Raw genomic sequence first — 20,754 nt, forward strand, 5'->3', positions numbered from 1 at the left:
CTATCACATTCACAGGTTTCACCCACATGCAAATAGAAGGGATTATATAGGGAACGTCCAGCAGGGGGTGCAAATCTTGGGCACCATCTTGGAATCCTGCCTATCACAATGGTACACATGGGGTGGTAACAGGAGAGAAACTGTGTGTCAGAGCAGGAAGCACTTCTGATTGGGTGTAATCAGGGAAGGCTTCCTGGAGGAGGGGGCACTAACATTGACTTTGAAGGATGGGCGGGATTCTGAAAGGTGAGGGTGAGAGGGCAGTCTAGTCGGAAGGAATATCATGAGCCAGGGGCAGAGGAAGGAATGTGATGGGACTGAGGAGCAGCGAGTGGTCCACTTGGGCTACAGAAGAGGATATGTGTAGTGGATTTATAAGAGGTGAAAGTTAAAGGTGATTGTTTTGGCATCAGTTTGGGAAGGCCTTGGGTGCCAGGATAAATGGTTTAGAGAATGTATGTGGTAGGCACCAGAAGCCATGGATATCCCAGGTAGCGCAGACATATGTGGGACAACCTGGAATTAATCTGTAAGCAGTCAGACTCACCAAGAGTGTGGGAGCCTGGAAAAAATGTATCAGGCTCCTCAGCAAGAGCAGACCATATTGCCACATATGACAGCAGGGTCCCTGCCCTCTCCCAGCCCTGGTATCTGTGTGCTCAGTGTTCAAGGTCAGGAAGAGCCTAGAACGGGGAAAGGGGGGCTGTCGGGGGGGGGGGGGGGGAGGTGAGCTCTCATGGTGGTAGCAATCTCAGTTAATATTCACAGAGTGGTCACCATGCACCAGGTCTGCATCACAACAGCCCAGCCACTGTGCCAATGACAAAACTGAGGCATAAGGCAGCACAGACAATGTTTGAACCAGGCAGACTGACACTAGAGCTCAGGCTCTCTGTCACCATACTGTGCCCAACCACAACGCTTGGAAACAACGGAGATGCCAGCTTTTTTGAAGGTGAAATGGGCAGGATTTGGTGCCTGTTTGAACATAGGCATGCCATTAGTGAGACGGGAGGACCCCAAGCTTTCAAGATTAAGTGACTAGAAGGATAATGGTCCCAAACACCAAAATGGACACAGCAGAAAAAAAACGATCGTTTGAACAAGGAGTAAAAGCATGCATTTGGCCTCTTATCAAATAGTTAACAAATACTGTGCTGACTTTTATTAACTCCCCAACCAGCAATGAGGAGATGGTCTCCACCAAGGAGGAGCTGTCCCTGGGGAGCAGCATTTTTCCATCTTCTCCAAGAGCGTAATGCCAGGAGCTAACTGAACTCCCAATGAACTATAAGTTACCAAGAGTCAACTGCTTTTGACCATCTCCCAACACTTAAAGACTGGGTCAGGTTTCATACTTCTCTCTCAGCTCTTAGTACAGTGTCTTGTACAAATTAGAAAGGCACTTAACCTTCTGTTGTACTAGCAGACTCCAATATGTAACTGTATTTTTAAATAAAATTTAAATATCAGTAGAGCAAGATCAACCTATAATTAAAGATTGTGTCTAGAAGACAAATTGAAAAAAATTTTAAAACCTGGAGCCCTGGACTATGGAATTTAAGCTTTACTGGACAAGGCCAGGCCTGGCGCACATAGAACATAAAAACATCAAGAAGGATTATAGAAAACATTTCTGGGAGGACCCGATTGGACACTGCAGCATCTGCTGTTTTTGTGTGATGCCATTTCTCCTCTTCCTTCAGTGGCTGACAAAGCTGGATACCTGATGGGTCTGAATTCTGCAGAAATGCTGAAAGGCCTGTGCTGTCCGAGGGTGAAGGTCGGGAACGAGTATGTCACTAAAGGGCAAAATGTCCAGCAGGTAATGGGGATGCTCTGAATCTAGTTGACTCGGGTATTTTGCTGTTTTCACCATCATCTTAAAGTTGGTTGGGCTGCAGGTATCAGAAATACATATGAAACTGGCTTCAACATTGGGGTTCATCAAGGGATGCAAATCAAGGCGTGCCCATTGGGTCTCCGGGGAGCCTGGAGCCAGGGACTGAAGAGCCCTCCAGAGGCAGGCACCCTCTCTCCAGCTCCTTCTCTGGGGCTCCCTGGGCTGCCATTGCTCTTCTTTTCTGTTGTGCCCTCACTAGGCAGATACATTTTCTCAACCTCTCCTGCCCACAGCCGCCCTGCAGCTCCCACATTGGTATCTCCATGGTTCTACCTCCCCCTGCGACTGAGACCAGTGTCATTTGATCCCAATTCCAAATTCTCAGGAAAGAACATTCTTTTTAACCCAACTTGGATCAAATATCCATGTCTGGTTCAATTAAGTATGGCCAAGGGCTAGAGTCAAGTGTTACCACCAGAGTGGTTAGAAAACGAAATGTAGAAACGGGATAGTTCTCAGGAAAGGAGAAACATTATGAGCTGGGCAAAGCCTCAAGAAATAGTTAGTATTGGGTTGAACTATATAAAATTGTCATTTCCAACTGTTTTTAATCGTCAAGATGTCAACTTAACACAACCATAATAAACACACTAATTTGAGGGTTGAGTGGGTGATCCTTCCTCAAGGTGACCAACTCTGTGGGTGCTCTGGCCAAATCCATCTACGAGAAGATGTTCCTGTGGATGGTCACCCGCATCAACCAGCAGCTGGACACCAAGCAGCCCAGGCAGTACTTCATCGGGGTGTTGGACATCGCTGGCTTTGAGATCTTCGATGTGAGTTGTTGAGTGGATGACTGGCCTAAAAAGGCCCTCCCACTCCGTGTCTGCTTTACTGGATCTCCACTGAATTTCCAAACTCCCTCAAACTGTTTTTTATTTGAAACACCCAGTACAACAGCCTGGAGCAGCTGTGCATCAACTTCACCAACGAGAAACTGCAACAGTTTTTCAACCACCACATGTTCGTGCTGGAGCAGGAGGAGTACAAGAAGGAAGGCATCGAGTGGGAGTTCATTGACTTCGGGATGGACCTGGCTGCCTGCATTGAGCTCATCGAGAAGGTAAAGAAATAAATGCTACTCCCCAGGGATAGCTCCTCTTTACGTGGGGCCATCACCTTTTGCTCTAACTCTTTCCTGCTAATACACTGCTGCCCGTAAGCCCACTGGCCCAGGCTGTAAGCCCTCTGATTGTAGAATCCCCTTGTGCATAAAGGCTAAGTGTTTGGAAAGCACCTAGAGAAGTTCCTGGGTGGTTAAGACCCCAGGGCTCAGTTATCCCCAAGAATATGATGGGAGCCCAGCAGGGACTGTGGCATTTCATACCCTTCTGGTTTGTCCAAAGACCCATGGAGGAGGGACCATGGAGCAGTGGGGTTCAATGTCACTGTGAAAACACAGATAACATTAACTTTAAAAAAAATGTTTTCCATAATGTTTTGAGCGCTGGTCATGTTGGAAAGAGGTGAATGCTGATCAATCCAGATGATTGTTTAAAATATTACTCACATTTTAAAAAATAAAATAAAATATTACTCATATTACATGATGTCTATGTACATAACTACATTGTTGGTAAACCTATTGCTAAAAGTGGGCTACATTTGTATACACATAATTTCATTCCATGTACTGTTGTTCAACAAATATTAATTAAGCACATACCATACGTCTAGCACTGCTCTGTCATTGCACCGAACAGACCAAGAGCCTTGTTCTCACAGCACTTACAGTCCAGTGTTCTAGTAACAGAGCGGCAGCACCAAAAATGTTGGCTTTGGCTCCTGCAGACAATGGAGTCATTGGAATAGACTGGTACTGAATACTGAGGTACAGCCTGTTATGCTCCTTCTAGCCCATGGGCATCTTCTCCATCCTGGAGGAGGAGTGCATGTTCCCCAAGGCCACAGACACCTCCTTCAAGAACAAGCTGTATGACCAGCACCTGGGCAAGTCCAACAACTTCCAGAAGCCCAAGGTCGTCAAAGGCAAGGCCGAGGCCCACTTCTCGCTGGTGCACTACGCGGGCACCGTGGACTACAACATTGCCGGCTGGCTTGACAAGAACAAGGACCCCCTGAACGAGACCGTGGTTGGGCTGTACCAGAAGTCTTCCCTGAAGCTGCTGTCTTTCCTTTTCTCCAACTATGCTGGTGCAGAAGCAGGTGAAATTCTTTTATCTCTAGACCTGTGGAAATCTCTGTGTACTTACTCATAACCCAAAGCTGCTTTTGAAGAAGCAGTAGTGAAACACAAGCTTCCAGTTGAGCTTGCTTTATTTGTTGTCTCTGGTCTCCATTTTCCTTTCTCCTCCTCTTCCTCTCCCTTATGAGGTGGAGCTCTATGGAGCTAGACAGACCTCTCAGTAGACATGACAGCCAATACCGCACTCTTTAATAGTTTTTTATTGAGATATAATTCAGAAAGCATGAAATTCATCCTTTAAAGATGTAGTGATTTTTAATATACTGACAGGATTGTAAAACCATCACATTATCTAATTCAAGGACATTATCATCACCTTTGTAACCCGTTAGCAGTTGCTTCCCACTCCTCACATCCCCACCTGCTAACAACGACTATTCTACTTTCTATCTCTATGGATTTGTCTGTTCTGGATATTTTGCGAATGAAATCATACACTCTGTGGTCTTTTGTGTCTGGCTTCTTTCACTTAGTCTAGTGTTTTCAAGGTTGTTCATGTTGTTGTATGTATCAGTACTTCTCTGCTTTTTATGGACGAATAATATTCCTTTGTATGTATATATACATTTTGTCCATCTACTCACTGATTTATGGACACTTGGGTTGTCTCCACTTCTTGGATATTGTGAATAATGCTGCTATGACCATTTGTGTACAAGTTCTAATGTGGAAATATGCTGTCAATTTTCCTGGGTATATACCCAGGAGTGGAGTCACTGAGTCATATGGTAACTCCATGCTTAACTTCTTTGAGTAACTTCTAGACTGTTTTCCAAAGTAGCTGTACAGCCAGTATCACTTTGTAAGGTTATTCATATATGCATTTCTAAAATAATTGCCAAAATAGCGCTTAAAAATCATAAATTATCTTAAACACATAAATTTGACAAATTTATTTTTAATTTGAAAAGATATGCAATATAATCATTAATGCTATAATTAGACAATTCAAAAAATTAATTGGCACAAGTTTCAACTTGAACAATTAACATCAGCTTCCTTTAATCTAATCAGAGTTCTCTGGAACGGTATTGAATAACATCACTTAGAGATACACCAGGACTCTAAATATAAGACCCCCGGTGGGTGTGGATCTGGGGAGATGGTTTCCTGCTTCTCTTCCCCCAACCAAAAAATGAATCCATGATGGACCCTGGACAGGAGAGTGGAGTGAGGGGAGTACAGGGGAAACTAAGACATGACATTTCCCACGTGAATCTTGATGACATATCAGAGACTAAATCGGAAATTGAGCCATTTAGGAAAAGTAGACCTGGTATCACTGACTCCAAATCAAATTTCTGTTTTTCAGAAAAGAATATTCTCAAGAGTATTCTACAACTCATTCCTTGTACAAAATTCTTGAGAATGTTCAGTTGCATTACTTCCGGTTACTTCCTCACTCAGAGATGAACAGGGCTCAAGCACAGAAGGAGGAAACCTCATGAAAGGAAGGTCAATCCTCAAGAAAGGTGTCTCCATCTTGCCAGCGACTTGGCTGGGCGTCAGGTCTGACTTCTGAGGGAAAAGATTCTCCTTGGGTGCTGAGGACCTCAGTTATATCCCAGTTAATGCCGTCCACACCCCACTCCACCCCATTCCCAGTGACAAAGGTGCACATGCCCAAATCTAAGTGGTTTGGAGGCACATTAAAAAACACACGTAGAAACCCTCAGGTCTCTTCTATCACGAGAAAACCAAAACCTTCAGGGCTGGGGAGAGTGATGTCCTCAGAGCTCCTCTGACACCCCCTCTGTGTCTGTCTCCAGGTGACTCCGGGGGGAGCAAGAAAGGAGGGAAGAAGAAGGGCTCCTCCTTCCAGACCGTGTCCGCGGTGTTCAGGGTGCGTGCTCGGCCCCTCCCACGCTCAGCTGCGGTTGTTTTGCCCAGTGAAGCATTTGCTAAGGTAACTGCTTGTTCTGGTTTGTGCCCCAGGAAAACCTAAACAAACTGATGACCAACCTAAGGAGCACTCACCCTCACTTTGTACGCTGTCTGATTCCCAATGAAACCAAGACTCCTGGTGAGTGCGAATCCCCCAGAGCAGAGCTCCCTGAAACGTATGCAAAATTCTGGGGGTGTGAGCGCACACATGCATGCATGTGTGTGTGTGTGTGTGTGTGTGTGTGTGTGTTCAAATGCACCGCTGTGTCCCTGAGGAAAGCTCTCTAGCCTTCATCACTTCTCTAGACAATCTATGAAACAGCTGCCAGATTTAGCAAATAAAAGCACCAGACACCCCTTGAAATTTGAACTCAGATAAACAATGAGAAGTGTCTTAGTATAGCGATGACTTATGCGATATTGGGAAATACTTATACTAAAAATATATTCCCTGCTTATCTGAAATTCAATTTCAGCTGGGCACCTTGTATGATTTATTGGGCACTCCTACTATGAAATCACATCCAAAGTATTGGATATACATACATAGATACATGAAATCCATAACATTCATAAGGTTCTTCAAGGGCTCCGTTGTTACCTTTCCCCGAGAATGAAGAACCACCAGAACTGACAAGTAATTCTCTTAGGTATCCCATAATAAAATCAACATCAATCACAGCTGTTTCTTTTTTTTTAAATATATTTTATTGATTTTTTACAGAGAGGAAGGGAGAGAGATAGAGTTAGAAACATCAATGAGAGAGAAACATCGATCAGCTGCCTCCTGCACATCTCCTACTGGGGATGTGCCTGCAACCCAGGTACATGCCCTTTGACCGGAATCGAACCTGGGACCTTTCAGTCCGCAGGCCAACGCTCTATCCACTGAGCCAAACCGGTTTCGGCCACAGCTGTTTCTTGAGCCTAGACCAGTGGTCCACAAACTCATTAGTCAACAGAGCCAAATATCAACAGTACTTCTTCAAAATAGACTCGCCCAGGCCGAAAACTGACTTCTGCGCATGGGCCACGAAGTTTCAATCGCACTGTACGCGCGCCGCACGTGGTATTTTGTGGAAGAGCCACACTCAAGGGGCCAAAGAGCCGCATGTGGCTCTCGAGCCGCAGTTTGCCGACCCCGGGCCTAGACTATATGTCAGCCACTTCATTACATTGCCTCTACTGCTTACCACAGTTCTCTGCAAGAGGAGTAATGATCTCCATCTTACAGAAGAGGAAACTGAGGATGAGACCACGTGTACAGGGGACACTGTGCAGCCCAGCAGACCCTCCACCACACCCAACCCTGGAGTCACAAATATTCCCATAGTACAGCTGTGTTTCAGGGTCGTTTGTCACAAAGGGAAAAGGAACCGTCACATGGAGCTGTGGCTATAAGGTAGCTCACTCCTCAAACTGTTCTATCCAGAACATGGGTTTCTGGCACATGAGTAACCTCCCTGCCTTGGCAACATTGCAAGTGAGCAGAGGAATTAGATGGTGGAGAAAAGAAATCCCAGCTCCATCTGCCCATGGGACCCTAAGCCAAGTAACTAACCTTCTGCTCTATAAAGCAAGCAGAAAACCTGTGCTCATTCGTCTGTTTATTAAGTTAGTTCTTCATTCATTCCTTTATGTCATGAACACTTATAAAATGTTGACTCACTTTGTAAATATTAACTCATTCAACCCACCTCAGAGGGTGGTGAAGAGTAAATGAATGAGTACAAGGCAAGCATTTAAAATAGGACCAATCACATTGTGAACACTCAGTAAATGTTGGCTGTCAATTATAATAATGATAATTATCATAGGGTAATAATATGTAAAATGATAAAAATTATGAGAAATTATTATTATGAGAATAATATTATTTATAATAATGATAATATGGGAATTATTATTACTATTACTTAAAATCAAAAACTTTAATTCCCCAAACTACCTGGTCTACTATATTTAGTGGAATTTATTTTCCATGGAAGTTCTGTTCTGAAGTCTAAGTTAAAGGCACCGTATTGGGGGCAAGCTGCACCCCTCCCTGACAGCCCAGCACAGCCAGTTCCCTCCAGTGTAGAAACAGAACTGTTTCTCTGGTTGAGCATCAAATGAAATTGTTGGCTTGTATTGTCCTAAAGAAAATCAAGTTCCATTGTTGTTGAATATGTATTTGTACCTGTGCCATGACTCTTCTATAAGGCACATGGCCTGCAAGTGTCAGGTAACGGGAAATAGACTGACCGCCTGTGGGTTTAAACTGCATCTTAGGGGCCCCAAGGGCTCGGTAATCTATTGAGTTAGTATTCCTTCTGGAAGGTAGACTTTAGCGAAACCTCTGTCCCATCCTCTCTGTTGTCGTCCCCTTTGCTCTGGCACTCTGTTTCCTATCCCCTTCCCTGGGGGTAGACTAACACTCGGATACCGGAACCTGGGGGTAGACTAACCCTCGGATACCGGAGCCTGGGGGTAGACTAACATGCGGATACCGGAGCCTGGGGGTAGACTAACACTCGGATACCGGAGCCTGGGGGTAGACTAACACTCGGATACCGGAGCCTGGGGGTAGACTAACACTCGGATACCGGAGCGTGGGGGTAGACTAACATGCGGATACCGGAGCCTGGGGGTAGACTAACACGCGGATACCGGAGCCTGGGGGTAGACTAACACTCGGATACCGGAGCCTGGGGGTAGACTAACATGCGGATACCGGAGCCTGGGGGTAGACTAACACGCGGATACCGGAGCCTGGGGGTAGACTAACACTCGGATACCGGAGCCTGGGGGTAGACTAACACTCGGATACCGGAGCCTGGGGGTAGACTAACATGCGGATACCGGAGCCTGGGGGTAGACTAACACGCGGATACCGGAGCCTGGGGGTAGACTAACACTCGGATACCGGAGCCTGGGGGTAGACTAACACTCGGATACCGGAACCTGGGGGTAGACTAACCCTCGGATACCGGAGCCTGGGGGTAGACTAACATGCGGATACCGGAGCCTGGGGGTAGACTAACACTCGGATACCGGAGCCTGGGGGTAGACTAACACTCGGATACCGGAGCCTGGGGGTAGACTAACATGCGGATACCGGAGCCTGGGGGTAGACTAACACGCGGATACCGGAGCCTGGGGGTAGACTAACACTCGGATACCGGAGCCTGGGGGTAGACTAACACTCGGATACCGGAGCCTGGGGGTAGACTAACATGCGGATACCGGAGCCTGGGGGTAGACTAACATGCGGATACTGGAGCCTGGGGGTAGACTAACACGCGGATACCGGAGCCTGGGGGTAGACTAACACTCGGATACCGGAGCCTGGGGGTAGACTAACATGCGGATACCGGAGCCTGGGGGTAGACTAACACGCGGATACCGGAGCCTGGGGGTAGACTAACACGCGGATACCGGAGCCTGGGGGTAGACTAACACTCGGATACCGGAGCCTGGGGGTAGACTAACACGCGGATACCGGAGCCTGGGGGTAGACTAACACGTGGATACCAGGAGCCTGAGGGTAGACTAACACGGGGATACCGGAGCCTGGGGGTAGACTAACACGCGGATACCGGAGCCTGGGGGTAGACTAACACTCGGATACTGGAGCCTGGGGGTAGACTAACACTCGGATACCGGAACCTGGGGGTAGACTAACACTCGGATACCGGAGCCTGGGGGTAGACTAACACGCGGATACCGGAGCCTGGGGGTAGACTAACACTCGGATACCGGAGCCTGGGGGTAGACTAACACGCGGATACCGGAGCCTGGGGGTAGACTAACACGGGGATACCAGAGCCTGGGGGTAGACTAACATGCGGATACCGGAGCCTGGGGGTAGACTAACACTCGGATACCGGAGCCTGGGGGTAGACTAACACTCGGATACCGGAGCCTGGGGGTAGACTAACACTCGGATACCGGAGCCTGGGGGTAGACTAACACTCGGATACCGGAGCCTGGGGGTAGACTAACACGCGGATACCGGAGCCTGGGGGTAGACTAACACGCGGATACCGGAGCCTGGGGGTAGACTAACACTCGGATACCAGGAGCCTGGGGGTAGACTAACACGCGGATACCGGAGCCTGGGGGTAGACTAACACGCGGATACCGGAGCCTGGCGGTAGACTAACACGCGGATACCAGGAGCCTGGGGGTAGACTAACACGGGGATACCGGAGCCTGGGGGTAGACTAACACGCGGATACCGGAGCCTGGGGGTAGACTAACACTCGGATACCGGAGCCTGGCGGTAGACTAACACTCGGATACCGGAACCTGGGGGTAGACTAACACTCGGATACCGGAGCCTGGGGGTAGACTAACACGCGGATACCGGAGCCTAGGGGTAGACTAACACTCGGATACCGGAGCCTGGGGGTAGACTAACACGCGGATACCGGAGCCTGGGGGTAGACTAACACGCGGATACCAGGAGCCTGGGGGTAGACTAACACGGGGATACCGGAGCCTGGGGGTAGACTAACATGCGGATACCGGAGCCTGGGGGTAGACTAACACAGGGATACCGGAGCCTGGGGGTAGACTAACACGTGGATACAGGAGCCTGGGGGTAGACTAACACGCGGATACAGGAGCCTGGGGGTAGACTAACACTCGGATACCGGAGCCTGGGCAACACTCCGGAAAGCACCTGCATGGCTGCTCCTATTCCAGGAGAGGAAAGTGGGAACACGCAGATTTCAATGCCTTACCCCAGGCGCCCAGACCTGGGGCTGGAGCCCTTGATCCAATCGCAAGCCCCCCTCCCATCCACGGGCACCCTTGGTACTTTGTAGCCGTCCTCACTGTCCTCCAGGGCTCAGGGATACAGCCTGTCTCACCAGCTGGAGCTGGAGCCCCTCGGAACCGGGCTCGGGGCTCAGGCCTCGCGCTTGCTCTGTGGCCAACCTGGATCCCGCCAAGTGTGTGCTGTGCCCTGGCCGTGGGTGACTCACTGCTGCTCTAATGTAGGTTCTGTCCTTACTCAGGCGGGAGGCCAGCAGACCAGCAGGCGACTGCACTGAAAACACAGTTATTCACAGTGCCCACGAGGAAAAGGCTGCCACACCACACAGGGCCCCTCGGGGACCACCGGGTCAGGCAGGAGGAAGGGGAGTGAGGGGAGCCCCGGGCAGAGCCTTTATTGTGGTTTCCACGGGGAGACAAGGGCGAGGCAGGGGGACAGGCTTGGGATTGGCTGCTTCGAATACCTTCAGTGGGCTCTGGGGGTAGAGGCTGTCCTCAGGTGTGGGGCACCTGACCCTCGGGGAGCAGGGCCTGGGAATACAGGCCCTGAGGGTGAGAGGCCGATACAGGTAGTGGTTGGGGGCGATGGGCTCTGCATTGGATGGCTTGCCTATGAACTATGTGTCCGTAGGGGAGTAATTTGCCACCTCTAGGAATTGGCTGGTTCTGGGAAAAGCAGTCTCTCTTGGGCCAACATGGCGCCAAGATGTCAGAGTATCATAGAACACAGAAAGTAAAACACACAATTAGTACAACTGCCCGTGAACGCTGAAGTAGCTGGAGGAAGGAGTGGGGCCGAAGGAATAACTAAGGGGGGAATAAAGAGGAAAATATCCTGCAGCAGACGTAACAGGACAGAGATGAGGCAGTAGCTTGGGGACCTTCACAGGAGCTTTGCATGCTGGTACAAAGGCAAAGGCGGGGGGGGGGGGGGGGGGCGGGGGAGAGTATGGACCTTCTATAAACTGCCTCAGCCTGGGTTGAGGGGGACATAGTGAGGGATCTAAGAGAACTCAACCCCGAATTCTGAGCCTGAACGAATAGAGGGGCCCTTGAGGGGGGGGGGGGCGGGGGGGGCGTCAAGGCTCAGACCTGTTATTACCTTGCGAGGCACTTCACCTCTCCGGGCCCAGCCTCCCTCGGCATCCTCCCGCCTTATAGAGCGGCTCTGTGGGAACTAGCAACAGTCCCCGCTCCGAGTGGACACGGTTGGCAAGCGGAGTGGCGCTCTGGCCTCCCAGCATAAATGATGGCGTTTACATTTTCTTCTGCCAGAAAGGGTTGTCTACGCTTTCTCTCTGCTCCTGGCTCTGGTGGAGAGGAGCCCGCCACATCATGAATGGAGCCTGGTGCTCAAACAAAGCGCAACAGCGAGTAGCTCATGCGCCCCTTTCGGTGTGGCCAGGGCTGTTCTAAACTCTTCACTCATGTGAACTCACTTCGTCCTCACAACGGCCTTATGAGGTGGATACCGTCGCTATTATTTATGTTGCAGATGAGGAAACTGTGGCATAAGAAGTACAAGGTCACACGGCTAGTAAACAAGTTCCCAGGTTAGAATCCTCAGTGGAGAAATGATGGGGTTGGACTGGATGATTTCCATGGTTCTCTCTCGTCAGAGATTCTCTGAGTTTCTGACACATTTCCTCCTTGCTCTTAACCACTTCTTCCCCGAGAATCGCTCTCCACTAGGACTTCTGGGAATGAAGGAGAAGTTGTCTATCTGAGTTGCCCAGGCTGGTTAAATGTCATGTGGCTAATACTTGGTGCAACTAAGACAGTGGTTCTTTCATTTAAATTAACTTTGAATTTAAATGTAAATAGCCACGTGTGGCCAAAGACTACTGGGTCAGACAGTGGTACAGCTCTAGAAGAATCTTGACAATTGTATAAATGTGTAATCATCTCTCCTCACAGCAGCCAGGGGAACTTTTGAGCATTCTAGAAGTTTCCATAAGGTTAGGCCCAAACCAGCTTTTGCCCTTGCCTAGAAACTTAGGGAGCTCACAACTAAAAGCCATTATGTAGCCATGTACCTCTCCTCTAACCCCTCTCAGAGCCTCAAGGCAGAATTTTCTGAGTCCCCGTTTGTTTGTGCCTGACCCAGGCTGGTGCCAAGAGTGACCACGTTGCCTCCCCACACGGTCTGGTCCCTCTGGCTCCCCTTCTCGCCCCCTCCCTTGCAGGTGCCCAATGTTTAACAGACGATCGCCCTGTGTGCCGCTCCCTCCGCCCCTGCCACAGCCCCCCTGGTTCTCTCTGGTTTTCTTCTCCCACTGAACGCACAGCCTGCACATTTACATCCCTGTCCTTGAGTAGAGACCTCAGGGCACCTCAGGTTTCACTGGGAGGCCCAGAGGGTCCGCTCCACCCATCTGCCTCCCTTGGGGCCTCGCTACAGGGTGAAGGGCCATGAGCAGGGTAAACATCAATACTTGATATTGACTCTTGCTCCCATGGTGATGGGATGTGGAGTCTACCCAATAAATCAGGTTTGTTTCTACTGAGACCTTAGGCAAGCTCCAGCCACCCCCACCCTGGAGCGGGCACCAACCCTCTCCTCTCAAGTCTGGGTGTCGGAGTGGCTCATGGTGTCCAAAGCGCCAGAGGAAATGACGAGGCCACCGATGGCCTCCGCACCTCTCTCCGCAGGCGTGATGGACCACCACCTGGTCATGCACCAGCTGCGCTGCAACGGGGTCCTCGAGGGCATCCGCATCTGCCGGAAAGGCTTCCCCAGCCGGCTCCTCTATGCCGACTTCAAGCAGCGGTAGGTGGTCTCGCCGTTGCCCTCTCGCTCTCGGGCGCCTTTGCCTTCCCCCAGGGTGCTTCTTGGGCTGGGTGTGGGGTGGGCCCACAAGCCCCCCACCCCAGGGTGTCCATGGCTCTGTCTTTTTCTTGGGGGAGAGGGAGAGGTCCTCTGCCCAGGGACAGTCGACACCACTCCTTTTCCAACCTTACCCATGGAGGGGGGGGAGGGTTGGGGGCCACGGCCTCGCTGTCCTGGACCTCGGAGGGCTCTGTGGCCCCTGGAGCAGCGAGGAGCAGGGTGCAGCCCTCAGGAGAGCTGTGTGGCCAGAAGCCCTCCCCCCTGAGATCGTCCACCCCAGCTGCCACAGCCAGCAGTCCCGGGACAGGCCTGTGTCCTCCCTCCCCAGCTACCGGCTCCTCAACGCCAGCGCCATCCCAGAAGGGCAGTTCATTGACAGTAAAAATGCCTCCGAGAAGCTTCTGAACTCCATCGACGTGGACCGGGGGCAGTACCGGTTTGGCCACACCAAGGTGAGAGCAGGGGGAGCTGGACATCCCTTCTCTCCTCCCTGTGTAACCACAGCCCTGGGCTGCTTGCTAGCTGAGCAGAAGAAAAGGGTCTCTTTCCCCATCTGCTGAGCCTGACCGCCCCCTGCCCAGTGGCCCAGGAAGAGGGAGGCCTAGGGCTGGGTACAGAGGTCTCCATCTCGGTGCTGGCTGTTCAGAGTCTAGAGCAGTAGTTCTCAACCTTCTGGCCCTTTAAATACAGTTCCTCATGTTGTGACCCAACCATAAAATTATTTTCGTTGCTACTTCATAACTGCAATGTTGCTACTGTTATGAATCGTAATGTAAATATCTGATATGCAGGATGGTCTTAGGCGACCCCTGTGAAAGGGTCATTCGACCGCCAAAGGGGTCGCGACCCACAGGTTGAGAACCGCTGCTCTAGAGGCTAATTTGGAAGTGGGAGCCCCAGCAGCTGCCGAAGAAAGAGATGGGAGCTCGGGTGTCCTTAAGGGAGCAGAGTAAAGACACTCCAATGGAGATGAAGGAGCCCGAGGGAGAGAATGTGGAAAGAATTCCAGGGGCCATGAGGACTTGAGAAGAGCTATCACCCACAGAAATGACCGCCATTTATTGAGCTCGTGTGCACTGAGGGAGCCCGCAACACGTCCTCTGCGCATGTTTTATTGTGCCTCCCAAGAATCTGGCGGCGATGGAGGTGGTCCTGACCTCAGGGGGCTGATGGGAGGATGAGAAAACGTAGGTTTCCAGAGGCAAGAAACTTGCTCACAGTCACCTGGATGCTGCATGGCAAAGGCCGGCTTCAACCCTGGCCCAAGCCCAGCGCTCCAGTCCCAGAGGGACAGGTGGGACTAGAGCATCCACCCCGCCAGGGAGGAGCCTGCTGCCCCCCAAGGGTGCCCTGCTTCTTGGAACATCATGGAGGCCGAAGGAGCTCTGCCCATGTGGGCCAGGGGTGAATGGGCCCGAGGTGGGGCCAGCCTTCTCAGATGGGCAGAGAGAGAGGGAGGCGAGGAGGTAGAAGTCTGGATCTCTCTCAGTCTGGACACAGCTGAGAGCGGAGGTCACTTTCTGGACTCATCTTTGCCTACTGTGTGTGTGAGCTTTGTCAGGATCTGTCCATGTGGGTTGGTGGGGCCTGGAATGTGCTTTGGGACAAGACACAGGAGGGGCTGCTGAGGAGACCGGGGCCCCTGAGACTTGAGACCGGGGAGCCAGCTGGCTGAGGTCCCCACTCAGGCCTCGGATGTCGAGGGCTGGGGTCGGACAGGAAGAGGTTCTCCTGAGGCGGAGGGCTGCTCCCCTGCTGAGAACAGAGCAGGGCTGTCTCTCCTTTAACACAGGTGTTTTTCAAGGCTGGGCTCCTGGGACTTCTGGAGGAGATGAGGGATGAGAAGCTGGTGATCCTGATGACGCGCACGCAGGCCCTGTGCCGAGGGTACCTGATGCGGGTGGAGTTCAAGAAGATGATGGAGAGGAGGTGACCAGACCCTCACCCCCTCCTTACCCTGCCCGCCCTCCTTAGGAGCAGATGATCACTTCCTGCTTTTAGTCTCAGGACTTTCATGTACTTGTTCATCTACTCAACCAACATTCACTGAGCAGGAATTCATTATTGGGGTCTATGCTCAGCCCTGGGGACACAGAAAGGAACCCTGGCCTCCAGGAGCTCCCATGGGTGGGAAGCAGACAGGGGCGCGGCTAATTTTAATGCCAGCATTCTATTCAGGAGCGAGGGGGACTTGAGAATAGGTCCCCAACCTTGCTGGAGGTGGGATTGGCATGAAAGGGTCAGTGAGAAGGAAGGACTTTCTGAAATCAGCTCTGCCTGGCCTGAGAGGGCGGCCGGGAGGGAGCCCAACAAGCCGGTCACATTGGGAGCAAGGGTGAGGTGCAGGGAGTGAAGGTGCCCCATGTTAATGAGCCCACACGGGCCCATCTGGTCAGTGGGGAGCCATGGAAGGTGTGTAAGGAGATAAGTGAGAGGCCCCAGCCTGCAGCTCACACCTCTGGCAGCTCCAAGGAGAATGGGACCTAGAGGCCAGGAGTGACCAACACCAGTCCAAATAACAGTTGGCATGGACCTAAGTGAGGAAATGGCCCGTGGGTAAGCGGGAGGAATAGCAGCAACGGTAGCTGGTCATGAGTGGGAATCCCAGGAAGGGGGGCCTTTGCAGGGAAGCCCACCCTCCCAGGTGCCCTGACCATCGGTTCTCAACCTGTGGGTCGCAACCCCTGAAAATACATCCTTCATATCAGATATTTACATGACGATTCATAACAGTAGCAAAATTACAGTTATGAAGTAGCAACGAAAATAATTTTATGGTTGGGGGTCACCACAACATGAGGAGCTGTATTAAAGGGTCACGGCATTAGGAAGGTTGAGAACCACTGCCTGATGCCCTGTGTCGCTCAGGCATTGTCACTGCCGTCTGGGCCATCAACATGTACTAGTCAAGAACATCTCCCAGGCACCCGGCTTGGTGAAGCGAAGGAAAGCCAGTGCAGAAATTAAAAACATCCCAAGGGAGGGTACAGTTTAAAGGAAAGAAAACATGAGCTATGTGATAGGAAGCTGCGGAGGGTGATGAGTAGGAGACAGTGTGGGTGTCGAAATTAGGAAAATGGATCAATTCAACGAGGGCAGGAGTCCGGGAGACGACCAGTGGACTGAAGGCAGGCCTGGGTGTACGCCAATATTTAAGCATAAAAACGGAGTCTACATGGCAAATAATTAGCTCTCAGAGTTTCAAAAGGTGAGAGCTAACTAATCAAATGTGGGAAAAAGACCTAATAAACAGGAGGCACCAGCATGCTTAGGCAGAGTACTTCCAGGAGGGAGCTGGTGAATGGGAGACCCTCCAGTGGTCCATGCCCCCTCTTGCTTCCCAACTTTTGCACATTCTGTTTCCTCTGCCCTCCCCACTTTTAAGACTCTACTCTGGAGTCCGTAGGCTCTGCTCAGCTTGGCTGTACTTCCTTCCCACCCAGCCGGAGCGGTGCAGGTCCTGGGGCCCACAGGGTAGGTGGGTGGAGACAAGACCTCGCTGTGGTCCATTAACCCCGTCCTAACGGATGTACAGGGACTCCATCTTCTGCATCCAGTACAACATCCGCTCTTTTATGAACGTCAAGCACTGGCCCTGGATGAACCTGTTCTTCAAGATCAAGCCCCTCCTCAAGAGTGCGGAGGCGGAGAAGGAGATGGCCACCATGAAGGAAGACTTCCAGAAGACCAAGGAGGAACTGGCCAGGTCTGAGGCTCGCCGGAAGGAGCTGGAGGAGAAAATGGTGTCCCTGCTGCAGGAAAAGAATGACCTCCAGTTGCAGGTCCAGTCTGTAAGTACCTTCTTCAGAGAAAAGGGGGAGCAACCTTGAGGCCCCAACGGGTGTCTATTCGAGGGACATTGGTGCCACCTCGTGGTCATATCAAGTATCGCAGCAACCACACTCCTGTCAAAGGAGGCGGGCCCTGGCTTAGGGAAAGCAGAGCCTGTGGAACACACACTGAGAGGTGAATCCCTGCCCGCCTGTCTTCCACGGGGGAGTTAGACCTGCCTTGCTGTGGCTATGTGTCATCATAATAAACGTTGTCAGGAGTGTAACAGGTATTTTAAATGTTTGTAAATAAGCCCTGGCCAGTTCGCTCAGTGATTAGAGTGTCAGCCCTGGTCAAGGGTTCGTACCTCAGTTGCAGGCTCCATCCCTGCCCGTCTGGACCAGTGTAGGAGGCAGCCAATCGCTGTGTCTCTCTCCGTCGATGTTTCTCCGTCTCTTTCTCTCTCTTCCACTCTCTCTGAATATCAGTGGAGAAAATATCCTTGGGTGAGAATTTTAAAAAAAGGTTTGTAAATAAAAATTAAAATTAAAAGTAGAAAGAGTAATTTTCTATACATGATTTTCGATAATATAGTTATAGTAAAAATACTTTAAAGATCCGCATTTTTATCAAGGAAATAGGGGAGACATGGCCATGTACACAGTGACACTCTGACCATGTAATTGCACCATCTCACAGAGTTAAGGCGTTTATCGTTTGTCCTTTTTTAAATTCCCAAATACCTTTTGCCTTCCGTGAAAAGCATCTTCCCTTCCCCTTTTCACGTTCCCAGTCCATAAATGTGGTTATTAGGTGTGCGTTACCAAGCATAGTGGCAAGAGGACAAGGTTTGGAACCAGCCTGCTGGGTTTGCATCCCAGGTCCTCCATATGACAGCTGTGTGGCCTCAGGCAAGATACTCATCCACTTTGTGCCTCAGTATTCTTATCTGTAAGATGGGCATAGTAATATACCCACCTCATAGGGTTGCTGGAAGGATCAGATGAGTCCATAGATGTAAAATGCCCAGCACAGAGCACAAGTTCAGTAAACACAGACTCTTACTCTTTGCCAGTCTGTTTTCATTCACAACCTTGGAAGGTGTGTCCAGTCCTTACAATACTCTTGTGTGAGAAGCTATGGCCCAATTAAGCTTAAGAACTAATATGGTCTGTCCTAGAGACCCATGGCAGGTGTTCTGGGACGTGTACTTATTTAATCACTTACCCCTGTCTGTTTTGAATTTTCGGTTCTGTAGCTCAAGGAGGCAAGGCTAAGGAGACATAGCCAGAACTTTCCTGTTAAAAGGCAGTGACATTTTGAAAATATTCGTTAGTTTGTGATAACATATGGATTAGTTACCTTTTAGCTGGTGGTAGTGGGCAGAGTGAGATGGTTGGGTGTCCAGAATTAGCAGAGGCTTTATCAACTCCATGAATGCCTTGGCTTGAAATTATTTGAGGTGAGTTTTTGTGAAGTGGATGATGCCCACAGTGGTTTAAAAATGAAGCATGTGGATGCTATATGCACGTGAGGGTGTGTGCGTGTGTGTGCGTGTGTGTGTGTGAGTGTGACCACTCCTTAGCACTAGTTAATGGGCTTGGGGAGGGCAAAGCCCTTCCTTCCCAGGGTCTGTCAGGAGCCTGAGCAACACATAACGCCCCGGTCCCTTCAGGAAACGGAAAACCTGATGGACGCCGAGGAGCGGTGTGAGGGGCTCATCAAATGCAAGATTCAACTGGAAGCAAAGGTCAAGGAGCTGAATGAGAGGCTGGAAGAGGAGGAAGAAACGAACTCTGAGCTTGTTGCCAAGAAGAGGAACCTGGAGGATAAGTGCTCCTCTCTCAAAAGAGACATCGACGACCTGGAGCTGACCCTGACCAAAGTGGAGAAGGAGAAGCATGCCACGGAGAACAAGGTGGGCGAGCCCCAGGGACCCCGCAGTTTCTTGGCTGGTCCTGACTCCTCTCTGTAAGGAAGAGGCAGGCAGGCGGGACCCCCACTAACCCAGCATTGCCTGGAGTGGAGGCAGGAGGAGTAGAGGGTGGTTGGAGTCCACCTCATTCTATGCTCAGCCTTGTTCTCTACCCTGCAGGCTTCTCAGGCCTCCCTAGGGGTACCAGACTCCCAGCCCCACCACTTCCTCCACAGAGCAGGAGGTCTGGAGTCCTGTTCATCTTTGTTTTCACTTCCATTGACACAGGAAGAGCAAACAAGAATGCCCCCAGGGCCAGGCAGATAATGAGGGAGGCAGGCCCTTAAGGAGGCAGAAAACTGGATAATGGCAGGGAGGCACTATTGGTATAGACCAGCGGTTCTCAACCTGTGGGTCGCGACCCCTTTGGCGGTCGAACGACCCTTACACAGGGGTCACCTAAGACCATCCTGCATATCAGATATTTACATTACGATTCATAACAGTAGCAACATTACAGTTATGAAGTAGCAACGAAAATAATTTTATGGTTGGGTCACAACATGAGGAACTGTATTTAAAGGGCCAGAGGGTTGAGAACCGCTGGTATAGACTGATGCACGCAGCCTTCAGGAAAGCCATCTGGAAATATTTCGTTGAATTCAGAATCCACACATCCTCAACCCAGTGTTTTTGCTCCTCGGTGTAGAGACCAGGGAAATTTCCCTCCAGATCGTACCGGGACATGTGTGAGGATGTTCGTGGCAGCATTGCCTGTGGTGGGGGGGGGGGGGGGGGGGGGCGGGGTCGAGCTGGAGGCAGCATCAGGGCCCCTGCTGGGGAATGGAGAGGTGAGACATGGAGGATGCTCACAGGGCAACAAGATGGATATAAAAGAACTAGTGCTGAGTGGAGGAAAGTAGGAAAATGAAAGACAGCATGATGCCATGTGTAGGCTAAAATTACATGCACACAAAAGAGTAAATATTTCACAGAACTAAATGAAGAGCGCACAGTACATGATTCGTTTCACAATGGCTGCCAATGAATAGAACATAGGATGATGATGGCCAGGTGTGGGATGACTCAGTCAGCACTGGGTGGACAACTGGATGTAGTGGAGAGACAATAGGGAGCGGTGGAGATTGTGGCAAACTGGAGAGCATTGACTCTGTCCACGAGTGGCAGCCATGACAGCGCCAGCCAGCGTTGCCAGGTGGGAATGAGAACCCGGCATTGCCAGGGCTTCCAACTTTCGGTAAGAGACCAGAAACCCAGATTTTATGTGACATCTCAAGTTTTTCAATGTTGGTAACTTATTCAAAGTTGGTAACTTATTCAAAGAAAAGATGTCTGTGGTTGGATTCGGCCTACGGACCAGGAGTTAGTGCTCTGTGATCTGGAAGAATGTTGCACATGGGGCTACGTTTAATTTAATGCTTTAAAGTTCTGTGTTCGGTGCCCTTGTCCTGCTTCCGGACAAC

At 50.6% G+C, this 20,754-nt stretch overlaps 1 protein-coding gene across 1 annotated transcript in view; it reads left to right on the forward strand.

The window, feature by feature from the left end:
* The window catches only part of LOC138994643 (myosin-13), a 49,109-nt gene that overhangs the window by 11,305 nt on the left and 17,050 nt on the right, over positions 1-20,754 (forward strand). Inside the window, exons 11-21 of the mRNA XM_070394661.1 lie at positions 1,707-1,825; positions 2,530-2,679; positions 2,796-2,966; positions 3,760-4,069; positions 5,879-5,952; positions 6,045-6,132; positions 13,407-13,524; positions 13,913-14,036; positions 15,377-15,513; positions 17,120-17,375; positions 19,031-19,273. Coding sequence (XP_070250762.1) covers positions 1,707-1,825; positions 2,530-2,679; positions 2,796-2,966; positions 3,760-4,069; positions 5,879-5,952; positions 6,045-6,132; positions 13,407-13,524; positions 13,913-14,036; positions 15,377-15,513; positions 17,120-17,375; positions 19,031-19,273 — 1,790 coding nt within the window. The remainder of the gene's footprint in view (positions 1-1,706; positions 1,826-2,529; positions 2,680-2,795; positions 2,967-3,759; positions 4,070-5,878; positions 5,953-6,044; positions 6,133-13,406; positions 13,525-13,912; positions 14,037-15,376; positions 15,514-17,119; positions 17,376-19,030; positions 19,274-20,754) is intronic.

The sequence above is a fragment of the Myotis yumanensis genome, unplaced genomic scaffold, assembly GCF_028538775.1.
Source record: "Myotis yumanensis isolate MYYU_CA2020_CCGP unplaced genomic scaffold, mMyoYum1.0.hap1 SCAF_16, whole genome shotgun sequence".
Taxonomy (NCBI): Eukaryota; Metazoa; Chordata; class Mammalia; order Chiroptera; family Vespertilionidae; genus Myotis; species Myotis yumanensis.